Genomic DNA, 12,634 nt, shown 5'->3' on the forward strand with positions numbered 1-12,634 from the left:
GTGTGTGTGTGTGTTGTTTGTGTGTGTTGTTAAGAGGAAGAAAACACAATAAACTCCACATTAACATCTTTATTTTAATCTTATAAAGATCGTTTCAAACAATGTCTATATGTATGCACTACTAAAACATTGATGCTAAGCATATTCAGCTATTGTAAGCCGATAAACTGCAACTAGAAGCTGGTTAAAATGTCCAATACTAACAATATTTTATTTAATGCATAAGAGCGTGAATTTCAAGCTTTTTATCATGAGAATCTAATATAAATAAGATGTAAACTGTATTCTATACACTCTACACTAACAATTGTATAAATCTTTAATATAATGCACAAGATTGTGAATTTAAATCTGTTTATCTGAAGAATCTAAGAAGGGGTAAACTGTATTCAGCAAAAAATCTTTAATTTAATGCACAAGATTGTGAATTTAAATCTGTTAATCTGAAGAATCTAAGAAGAGATAAACTGTACTCAATAACTTTTAGTACCAACAATTTTTAATTTAATGCACACAAATGTGCATTTCTTAATGCAGAAGAATCTGAATTTTTTATTGGATAATCCCTTTTTATTGATTTTGTTGTTGTTGGTAAGTGGCACAAGATAACCTGCACAAATCCTTTTTTTCAATTTCCCAATCTTTACAGAAAGAATTTCTGTACATGTTTGAACATGAAAAGGAATGCATCTTTAACCAGATGTCAGGTTTTAATGCTCTTGGTTCCCATTTCGGTAAATAAATAATTCTCTTTTAAAAAAAAAAAGAGTAATAAATTAATGCTCTTGATCCCGTAAATAAATATGAGCCGAAATATACAGGTCTTCAATTTGCTGGAATGATCACATAAACGAGTATTCCCTATGAATCTAAATGTAAACATTCTTTCAGTTTCATAGTAATTATACATTTTCACAGATTTGTCATGCTGAGGTATCACTAATAATATGTTTTGCTTTTTCAGTTAAGTGTGAAGGACACTCATCATAATTTTTTTTACAACGCAGGGGTATTTTGATAGCATTGTTAAAAAAAGAAATTAACAAAATCCTTCTCAAGCATCTTCAACATTGTTACAATTTGAACTAAAAATACAAATACGCACACAGGGGAACCCTCCCTTTCTTTCTTTATTTATTTGGTGTTTAACGTCGTTTTCAACCACGAAGGTTATATCGCGACGGGCAAAAGGGGGAGATGGGATAGAGCCACTTGTCAATTGTTTCTTGTTCACAAAAGCACTAATCAAAAATTTGCTCCAGGGGCTTGCAACGTAGTACAATGTATTACCTCACTGGGAGAATGCAAGTTTTCAGTACAAAGGACATAACATTTCTTACATACTGCTTGACTAAAATCTTTACAAAAATTGACTATATTCTATACAAGAAACACTTAACAAGGGTAAAACAAGGAGGGTTTCATTGTATTCATATAAATAACACATGACAGCGAAATAGAATTACATGTAGACGGGTGCAGTGGCGTGGTGGTAAGACGTCGGCCTCCTAATCGGGAGGTCGGGAGTTCGAATCCCGGTCGCTGCCGCCTGGTGGGTTAAGAGTGGAGATTTTTCCGATCTCCCAGGTCAACCTATGTGCAGACCTGCTAGTGGCTTTACCCCCTTCCTGTGTACACGCAAGCACAAGACCGAGTGCGCACGGAAAAGATCCTGTGATCCATGTCAGAGTTCGGTGGGTTATAGAAACACAAAAATACCCAGCATGCCTCCCCCGAAATCGGCGTATGCTGCCTGAATGGCGGGGTAAAAACGGCCATGCACGTAAAAATCCACTCGTGCAAAAAAACATGAGTGAACGTGGGAGTCTAAGCCCATGAACAAAGAAGAAGAAGAAGAAGAATTACATGTGCGTCATAGGATGTCGTTAAAAAGGGAGGGAAGGGTGTGGTTTCCTTGTATTTATTAATCACATACAGCTAAATACCTGTAGGCGAGTGACAGGAAAAAGGGGGAGGAGGCTGAAAAAGGCGGGGTTTCACTGCATTCATCAATCAAACACAATTAACAGCTAAAAACATGAATATGCGTTAGAGGAGATCATTAAAAGGCGGGTTTCTCTGCGTTTATAAATAACACACAACAGCTAAATACATGTATGTGCATTAACATCGCAGCGGACGGAATATTTAAACTGGCAACAGTTTAGTGTTAGCATAGAATCTAATCCAACTTCTGTCTCTGTGCAATTTCGAAATTTCTAACAAGCAGTACAATTAATCACGTCCATACCTCTTCACACAAAACACTGGCAAGGCAAGATATATTTACACAGAGCTAGCACAAGCAATAAAATATACAGTGCATAATTGGTCAAAACCACACACACACACACACACACACACACACACACACACACACAAACAAGAACAAGAACACAAAACTGAAAGTTTGCAGATGCAGAAAAACACAGCAGAACAGTAAAGAGGAATGGAAAACAAAGGAGAAAGAGGAGAAGCAATAACACCCATGCACGAACGCACGCACCCAAATACCCAACCACTCTGACACCCACCCACAGAGACAGAAAGAAAAGAAGAACGAAAGAGAGAGAGAAGGAAGGGAGAGTACAAAGACAGCCAACGATACACAACCAAAAACAAGATAAAGACTAACATCACATGCTTGATTTATAATAAGCTAAATCCTTTTCAATAATTTTCCAGAACAAAAATATCACAAACATGTCTTTCACTGGGATAAAACCTGAAGGGTTTGTCTCAGGCTGTTTCAACATATTATGCACACAGACAAATTGTAAGGTAAAACCTGATAACCTGCACAAAATTAGTTTCCTTGTTTTCTTCTTCTGCGTTCCCGTTGCCATGCTACACTGTCAGGGTTGTTGACGCGACGAAGTCTGCAGTTCGCCTTGTTTTTAATTCACAGCTGCTAGTGGAGCTAAATGACGGGCGCTGTGGCATGGTGTTAAGACGTCGGCCTCTTAATCGGAAGGTCGAGGGTTCGATTCCCGGCCGCGGCCGCCTGGTGTGTTATGAGTGTGGAGATTTTTCCGATCTCCTAGGTCAACTTATCTGCAGACCTGCTAGTGGCTTATCCCCCTTCGTGTGTACACGCAAGCACAAGACAAAAACGGTCATACACGTAAAATTCCACTCGTGTAAAAACACGAGTGTACATGGGAGTTTCAGCCCACGAACGCAGAAGAAGAAAGAAGAAGTGGAGCTAAATGAGCTACACAGTATTCCAAATGTTGGAAAGCACTGGATGCATTTTTCTTCTACAAATCTGCCATGTGCCCCTTTTTCTCTCACCTTCCATTTTCTTCAAAAATATATTTTACATAAAAACCTGTGAAACGCTTTCTACACAATATAAAATCAAACATTCCAATTAAACATGGTTATGGAGTAATCAATCAATCCATTAAAAAAAGTAATTCAAAACTTCCATTAAAAAAATATTCTCTACATAAAACCTTGAAGAATAAAAAAAGCACATGTGAATTTTCTTTTGAAAATGTCTATACGAAAATGTACACACCACCTCGTTGAAACACAGACACTGCACTACACAAACCAACCCTGTGTATGGCCAAACAGGTTTTCGCGTGTAACATGCCCCTAATGGCTTTGCCGTGAGGGCGTAAAACTTACAATTTTTCTCTTCGTATGGCCGAACAACACACCAACACCAGTGATCGATAGTCACTGCACAGTATACACCTCCTTTTAACCCAATGATGAAATGGCACGCGAGTTCTCCAGCCTTCTCCTCTTCCTCCCCTCACCCCCCCCCCCCCCCCCCATTCATTCTAAAATATCTTAACAACCCTTTACTGCCTGTGTTCTTCCTTATTGTTCTTCAGAAGAATATATATATATGACACAGCATATGAACCTCACGTGAATGAAAATATGGGTTTAAGACAGTCATTCATGCCAATTAGATGACGTTTGGAAGTATTATTTGTTTGGGGTTTTTACAGGTTAATTGTGGAAAAGTTGGGCCCCTTCAAAAATAAAAAAAACCACTTGTAGAATATTGCCACTCATTAGTAGAGGGAAAACATCACAGTGAACACTGAGCTCCAATGCGCATAAATTATAAGTTATGCAAAATCCACTTGATATGACACTCCGCTTATCAGTGCATGGCCGCTCTGTTTGTTTCATTCTTTTTAAAGGATGCAACTCTCTAATAGCTCCCATGAAATCCCCCAAAGGGTTATTTCCAAAGGTCGTCTATTGTATGACAATAGTTTTCTAAATTCCAAAAGTCGTCTATTGTATGACAATAGTTTTCTAAATTTAATTCAATATGTTAATGAATGCTTGACGCCCTAAGTGACTTACTAGACCGAAAAGACAATCGGCGAAGTAAGAGAGAGAATCAAATAACACACTGTGATGTTCCTCACTTAACTGACAGCCTGAAATGTAAAACTTCCCATCAATTTTTCCATGAGACCTAACACAAAACCTTAACAGTAGAGATTTTACCAACAGCTTTCCCCCGCAAAAACACAGCACCGCTGGGTCATGACAAAGCCATTCTACGGGTCCCACAATCACAGCAAAACTTGGCTGTTGCTATGGGATACCGTGACCCACACTCGTGGCAGAACTTGGTGAAGCCTACGGTGGCTGTCACGGGTACACCTCCACGAGTTTTCCTCACCGTACTATAGCCGTTTCTCTCCACCTTGTGGGGTTGGTAATAGTACTCCTTAGGACTCTTGTAGCGATTCTCGTCGTACTCCGGAGACTGCTCTCTGCTGTCATAGAAATCTTCTGCATAGGTTGGTTTTCGGCGCCCGACCCCCATAAAGGCTGTTTCTCTTTTTGCGCTGTTGTCGTTACTGTTATTTCTTTCGCTCGCGTACTTTCCCGAAGTGGGCTGTCTTCGTTCGAAGGCATCTCCGGTTCCCCTGTCTGTGATGCTGGCGAGTTTGCTGTGGGGGTTGTAAGCGAAGCCTCGGGTTGGTCTTGAGGACGGTTGGGGGGGTTCGGGGGACTGGTCGTGGGGGGAGCTGGAGAGGGTGGTTGTTGCTCGGAGGTGATGGATGTCGTGGTCGTAGCCTGATGTAGTTGCTGCGTTTCTGGCGTGGTGGTGTTCTGGACCCCGATCTCTAGCGCCGGCTCTGAAAAGACAGGTAAGGGTACTACAGGTGAGAGATGGATTTAGTGTGGAAATACAATTCTCTCTCTCTTTTTTTCCATTTACATTTTCATTACTTTATTGTCCCATCGCTGGGAAATTCGGGTCGCTTCCTCCCAGTGGAAAGTTAGCAGCAACAGGGTTGCGCTACCCAGGTGGATGCATGCGTGTTTAGGTGTAATCAGCCACCTGCACTTATGGCAGAATGACCGAGGTCTTTTACATGCCACAGTGGTGACACGGGGGTAGAACATGGTTACCGTCTCTGAGTCTGTACATAAAGTTGACCCTTGTCCGTCCCGGCCCAGCTAGATTTGAACCCGTGACCCTAGGACCACAAGTCCAGTGCTCTACCACCTGAGCTACAGCCCCCCACATTGTCCTTGAACTTTGGCGTAACTCCTTTTACACAGCTTTCCAGGAAGAGGACAAAACTGATTATACTTATTATGAAATAGTGTTTATATTCGTTCCTGGTATCAGGTATGGATAGAAAGATAAAAGAATGTTAAATCATGTATTGTCAATCATATTTAAGAGAATATTTTACATGGAGAATGAATCGCCAAGAATGGAGTTAATTATTAGCCAAAATGCCATGATGACATTGAAACGATGCTTCAAACAAGAGGTTAGGGTATTACTGTAGCTGATGGGGGTCTATGTCGACCAAAAGAGTGGGATTCCCTGTAGGTGGAGTTCCTGGAGGGGGATTCCACAGGATTTAGTTCCTGTAGCGTGTCGCTGATATCGCTGAAAGTCACGTGATGCTTGGCGACATCGGTAGAATTTGATGTTTTTCAATCTTTTTTGATATTTCTTAGAAATTTGAGTATGGTTTGCAAGTTTTATTGAAAAACTCCACCCTGTAGGATTCCCTGTATACAGGGAATCCCCCTCCAGGAACTCCACCTACAGGGAATCCCACTCTTTTGGTCAACATAGACCCCATCAGCATTACTGTACTGTCTGTGAGTGTGAGTAGACAAACACACACATGCCTACATGATGAATGTCTGCATGTGCACAAAGTGTGTGTGTGTGTGTGTGTGTGTGTGTGTGTGTGTGTGTGTGTGTGTGTGTGTGTGTGTGTAAGTGTGTGCACATGTGTGTGTGTGTGTGTAAGTGTGTGTGTGTGTGTAAGTGTGTGTGTGTGTGTGTGTGTGTGTGTGTGTGTGTGTGTAAGTAAGTGTGTGCACATGTGTGTGTGTGTGTGTGTGTGTGTGTGTGTGTGTGTGTGTGTGTGAGTGTGCATGACAGTGTTTGCATGTGTGCATGGAAGTGTGTTTGTGTGTGGATAAAAGAGTCTGTGCATCTGTCTGTGAGTACAAAACTGTCCAAATATCAATTTCCTGAATTAACTCCCCATTTCCTGTTAGCAAACCATAAAAAAGAAAATCTTGGTCCAAACAGAAAAACAGGAAAATAACATGCATAATTTTTTTGTAACAAAATCCAGGAAACTGCAAATATCATGCAACAAATTATCCAACAATTGTGCACTATCTGAAAGGGTAAAATCTCCAAATACACTTTTCTGAAGGCTTGAAGAAGAAGAAACAGAAAGGAAAAATACTGGGAAAAACAAACTAACAAAATCTTAGATATTTAGCCAAAACACACATGAGTCCATTAGTTTCTGATTCCTTACATGCAGTCACGATGTATCTAAACATTAGTTCTTTCAATTCGTAAGCTGACATACCGTTTTCGTCAATCAAAGTCTTTATGATCTAAAGACGCAGGTAAATAAATTAAATCCCTATATGAATTTCTCAACACCAGCGCTGCTGAGTTCGTGTTAATTGCTTTAAATTGTTACAGTTTTTCAACAACTGAAATGCAGAAATATTGAAAAAGAAAAAGTCAACCTAGGTTAAAAATACCAGCTAGCTGAGACAATGACAGCTAGCTGCTGCTTTCCATCCTTTCCCCTTTCCCCATAAACAAACTATAATGACTTGTTGCTGACTTTCATAGTTTGGCCAGATGACTTGTAAGGCCAAACAAAAATATATGTTGGTTTAGGCCCGGGTAACCCGACCGACCATATTTTTCGCGCCGACACTAAAACTTTTTTTCCATTTCTAAAAAAAACCAAAAAACTTTTGGCACATTTTGCAAACCATACCGAGACTAAGGGAAGTAACCTCCTTTAAAATCGACTAAATAAAAAATAAATAAAAAAATAATTAAATTTTTTAAAAAGCCGACCTACCGACCCTATCTTTTTTTTTTAATAAGGTTACCCTAAACAAACATATATTTTTGTTTGGCCTAAGAGCGACAACTTTCTGTAAGACCTACTCATTGCTAATCATTCAGTGATTAAGCATTAGAAATTTTGTAATCTAGTACATGCATTACCTAAAAAATAAAATAAAGAAACACACACACCAAAAGTGCATAAGTATTTAAATGCACACAAAAATGCAACAGTACCACAAACCATAGTCACATAATCATTATTAGACATAACAATGACAAATTAATAGGACTGACCTGGCATTAACAATTTTTTTTTACTGTTAGAAACTTGTAACAGTTTCCTGTCAACCACAACACATACTGTTTCCCGCTGACAGCTGTCCTAGCTCCTACATATAAAAGCTAATGTGATCTCAAGTGAGCTGCATTTTCAGATCTTTACTATGGCTGTACTAATTAAAGTACCAAAACCATGCAAGTCATCCTGAATTGTGACCCTCCACCACGGAATGAGTCGCATGTCACCTTTGCATGATTTTCATATTGTTACATTTTCCTAAAGGGTTTTTTATGCTCAATCCAGTGGTGAAAACCGTTTTAGAAAAGAGCGAAAACTGTTTGAGTTATAAGCCTGTGACTAAAGTGACCCTCACACTGTTACCAGACACTCCCCGGACTTATATTAAGCCTAGCGCAGAACCGCGCGAGGTGACATGCGACTCATTTCGTGGTGGAGGGTCACAATTGGCAAATACAAGAATCTGTTTCTAAGACATTAAGAAGCAGGGTGAGGATATAGGGGAAGAACATAAGCATATACATGTAAAAGAAATAGTATAGCATGAAAGGGAAATTACACATGTGTTGTTGTGGCGGCGATGGTGCGTGCGTGTGTATGTGTTTATTTTTTGTGTGCATATTATGAACTGATAGTAAAAAAACTAATAACGAAACCTTGGAGATTTGGATTTCCTGATAAATACTTGTGGGTAGGATTTACTTTTTGAACGGAAGAATATGGGTGATTGTAGGAGTAGGGGGGTTATACAGGTTGATTGAGGTGTGGATCGGTATAGAATATTATGTCCTCCCTTTAGTGGATAAAGTTGTTCAAATTTGACCCTTTCAGTGCCAGGCGATGCTTTACTAATTTTACTGAGTTCACAAGTATGGTTATAAAAGTAACATATAGAACTATATATAAAAGACAGATGTAAATTCTACAGATCCCTTGAAACATGTCCCAACTTTACAAAGCTAATAAATCTTAGATACACTCTAAATTTTAAAAAAATTTACAAAGCAAGGATGATTCTTTTAAAAACCAAATTGAACAATTTCAGAATCATTAAACACTCACTCAGCTCTCTCATTTAAAATTGTGCAAGTAACAGCAATCAGAATTAAAAGTCTGCTTTCACAAAAAAACACCTAAAAGTTTAAAAAGGCACACCAGCATTGTTGTGGAGCTTCCGTGTCTGTAAAAAAAAATACATACAGCACAGGAAATTAAAGAATGACTGCATATAAAGCTTAATTAGCATACATGGAAACACATTATGTCATGATTACTACTTGCAGAGCTGATTTAGATCCAATTTCAAGCTGCATCAATATACTTCAGGTATGAAGACCGGCCAATTAACCCAACCCTACAGGTAATTGCCACAACCCTTCTACATAGTAAGTACATGTAACATTGTTGTCCTTTTAGTAACAGCTAACATGTCATTTGGTAAGACAGTCCTAGCTGGGGAAAATATAATACGGAGGAATAAAATATTTACTATTGATTATGGTTAGTACACAGTAAAGCCAACACGTTTTGAAAGTCGCAAACCTGAGCAATGAAGGGGTCAAATTTGAAAACTGTATCCATATTTTCAGCTTTGAAAACTGCAGTCCCAAATAAAAAATTAGTTGAAATGTAAAACAAAAAAAGTTTAAAAGAAGAAAAAAAGACCATGGATGCTGGGAGAGTTGCACCCCTTTGAGAACACTGAGAGTTGCACCCCTTTGAGAACACTGAGAGTTGCACCCCTTTGAGAACACTGAGAGTTGCACCCCTTTGAGAACACTGAGAGTTGCACCCCTTTGAGAACACTGATACAGACATTGCTACTGATCAGTTAACACTTTCTACCCCACCTATGTTGACCAAGTTTTTGTTTAGCCGAGACCAGCTGTGCTGCAGCAGGTCACTCAGAATTGTAGTAACTGTGTAGAAACTGTGTCCAACACGATGGAATGCAGGCGTTAGATCGACGTTACAGCAGGAAGCGACTGAAGTGACTGTGTGTACGGATATATCCGTACCAGGTCAGATATAGCCTTATGAGTGGGTATGGATATATCCGTACCTGGGAGACAATGAGTTAAGGCCACCAATCATCGGAGTCACAGTGAAAAATGGGCTCTGATGTGCATCTTCTGCAGTGTTCGCTTGAAATGACACTTTTTTTTAAACTCTCCCAAAAAGTATATGCACAAAATAGCTAACTATATCTTGTGCCTCCACTGATAAATTGCTGCGACTGTACGCGTTACAATTATATTGTACTTGCATCAATCAGTTATTCTTCTTTAAAGTGGTGCAAAATACTCTACAATTAACAGCCCATAAACCCGCAACAGAGTTATTTCCAAGCATCATCATGCAATTGAAAATAAATTCTAGCAAACAGGCTGTGGTGAAGTAGATTGTAGCCGGGCCAGAAATAACTAACATCGTAACGGTCGATGGATATGGAAATATTGGAATTGAAAAGGCAGCCATGCAGCCAGATGTGGAGTATTTGTTAAATTCCTTATGCGACACTTTTTTTCCCTTGTAGAGATGTAATCAATGTATAAACACCCATGAGAGCAAGGTAATTGGCGACATAGTTAATTTAAGCTTAACGAAGCGAAGCGACAGAGGGCTTCAATAAGACTTTGGGAGGGCGTCAATCCACAATCCACAAAGTTTCAAATGGAAGCATGTTAATGTGTAATTATTGCCTGTTGTGAAGGGCTAGAGCTATAGACAAAGATTTTTTTCTTTGTTTGTAAAGGGGAAGGGGGTTCTATGACAAACAGGATTCATGCTTATAAGCAAATAACCGTTTGGAAAATGGGTAGCACAATCAGGATAGTAAAGTTGACAGATTTGACCCCTTCAATGAAAATGGTGGTTAGAAGAGACTCACACAAAGTGTGTGAAACGAGAAAAAGCGGGTCAAATCAACAGAGTACTCACACTGCCAGCCCCTGTCAATAAGAAATAAACATTATAGATACAAAATATCTACAGCAAATGAAAAAGGAAAGCTCAAGCAAATTAATGCGGCCACTCCATTAATTCTATTGAACAAAATGTCAAAAAACTACAAGCAAGGAAACATAAATGGTAACATCCAATCAGAATGCAGGATAACTAATGTAGCAAGTACATTGTACAGTTGAACCTGCCTTGACGACCAGTACCTTTCCGTTACAACCACCCCAAAGGATCCCCGACGAGGTGAGTTTTTTCATACAAAATGTTACTCTTCCATGGCAACCACCTGTCCAGCTAGCTAGCACAGCTGTTCCCAGGGCTTCATTTCTGCTACTTTAGCTGCAGGCTATTTTTAGCGTCCATCCTTTCCCCACAGCAGAGACAACACAGCAGCGAATAGCTCTCTCAGTGCTATGCTGGGCTATTTTTAACTTACACTGAAACACAAGCTAGGAACAGCTACAATGACCACTTTTAGTTCAGTCCTTTGCCTTTGGGACTGGTCGTTTTATGACAGGTTCGACTGTGCTGACTTCATGCGTTTGAGTGACTGAGACTCAGCAATCTGAGCTGGACTTCCGACTAATAATATTACAGAATCAAAAAAACAAGAAAGGTATGTCATTGGAACGTTTAATTATGACAAAACAGAACGTTGTAGTCACTTCTTCGGGATGGTAATGACAAAGTGTATTTTCTCTATTATGAGTGTTTGTCTGTCTGTTCACTTAAAAGAGCGCTCAGGCTGCGGGTCAAAGATCAGTGTTTGTGTAACGTTTTGTTTTGTCATTATTAAAGTTTCAATAACACACCTTTCTTGTTTTTTTATTCTGAATTTTGGAACCTTAACAGCTATAGTTTTTTTATTTTCTTATTTGTGGACTATTACGACTTTTTGATGTTGCACAACCACAGAGTAGCCGGGAGAGGAAACTGGGAGGTAGGGGGAGAGGTTAAAATGAATGTACAAGTAGATATAAATATGATGAAAAGACAAACATCTACACAAACAAAGCAACAACAACAACAACAAAACCAACGACAAAAAACAAGTACAATGACCAGAGGTTGATTACTCTTGTTGAATGAAAGCACAAAAGACTAAGTTAAAACTGCTAGCATGCATATGAAAATGTTTAATCACATACTTAATTAGTACATTCACAGATTTTTTTGCACGCAGAATAAAGTTTTAAGTACATCAAGACAACATTAAGCAGTTCGCACTATACTGAGATCTGCATGAGCACATACAGTGGCATACAGTAAAAGGACACCCTTGGGACAAACTTGACAGTACAGAGAGATTTAAGCTAGGTATATACACATTCACTCAAGTGCGACTGAATGGATATTATTGAACTGTAGTTTGCAGTAAGACGATCACAAGACAAATGAGAATGCAGGGAAACATACCTGGTAACCAGTGCCTCTTCCTCTTGATGTTGGCGCTCCCATACCTGGACAAAACAATTTCATCATAATAAATCAGGTAATTTTCCCATACCTGGACAAAACAATTTCATCATAATAAATCAGGTAATTTTCCCATACCTGGACAAAACAATTTCATCATAATAAATCAGGTAATTTTCTCATACCTGGACAAAACAAGTTCATCATAATAAATCAGGTAATTTTCCCATACCTGGACAAAACAATTTCATCATATTAAATCAGGTAATTTTCCCATACCTGGACAAAACAATTTCATCATATTAAATCAGGTAATTTTCCCATACCTGGACAAAACAATTTCATCATAATAAATCAGGTAATTTTCTCATACCTGGACAAAACAAGTTCATCATAATAAATCAGGTAATTTTCTCATACCTGGACAAAACAATTTCATCATATTAAATCAGGTAATTTTCCCATACCTGGACAAAACAATTTCATCATAAATCAGGTCATTTCCCCATACCTGGACAAAACAATTTTATCATATTAAATCAGGTAATTTTCTCATACCTGGACAAAACAATTTCATCATAAATCAGGTCATTTCCCCATACCTGGACTAA

The 12,634-nt window shown here is 38.9% G+C and overlaps 1 protein-coding gene across 1 annotated transcript in view; it reads right to left on the reverse strand.

Annotated features, from left to right (window-relative positions):
• Positions 1 to 585: 585 nt before the first annotated feature.
• LOC138979498 (zinc finger C2HC domain-containing protein 1A-like) overlaps positions 586 to 12,634 on the reverse strand; it is a 24,376-nt gene continuing 12,327 nt past the window's right edge. Inside the window, exons 7-9 of the mRNA XM_070352208.1 lie at positions 12,626 to 12,630; positions 12,024 to 12,067; positions 586 to 5,123 (exon numbers count right to left, since the gene is read on the reverse strand). Of these exons, the coding sequence (XP_070208309.1) occupies positions 4,520 to 5,123; positions 12,024 to 12,067; positions 12,626 to 12,630 (653 nt within the window). The 3' untranslated portion in view covers positions 586 to 4,519. The remainder of the gene's footprint in view (positions 5,124 to 12,023; positions 12,068 to 12,625; positions 12,631 to 12,634) is intronic.

The sequence above is a fragment of the Littorina saxatilis genome, linkage group LG11 (assembly GCF_037325665.1).
Source record: "Littorina saxatilis isolate snail1 linkage group LG11, US_GU_Lsax_2.0, whole genome shotgun sequence".
NCBI classification, from domain to species: domain Eukaryota; kingdom Metazoa; phylum Mollusca; class Gastropoda; order Littorinimorpha; family Littorinidae; genus Littorina; species Littorina saxatilis.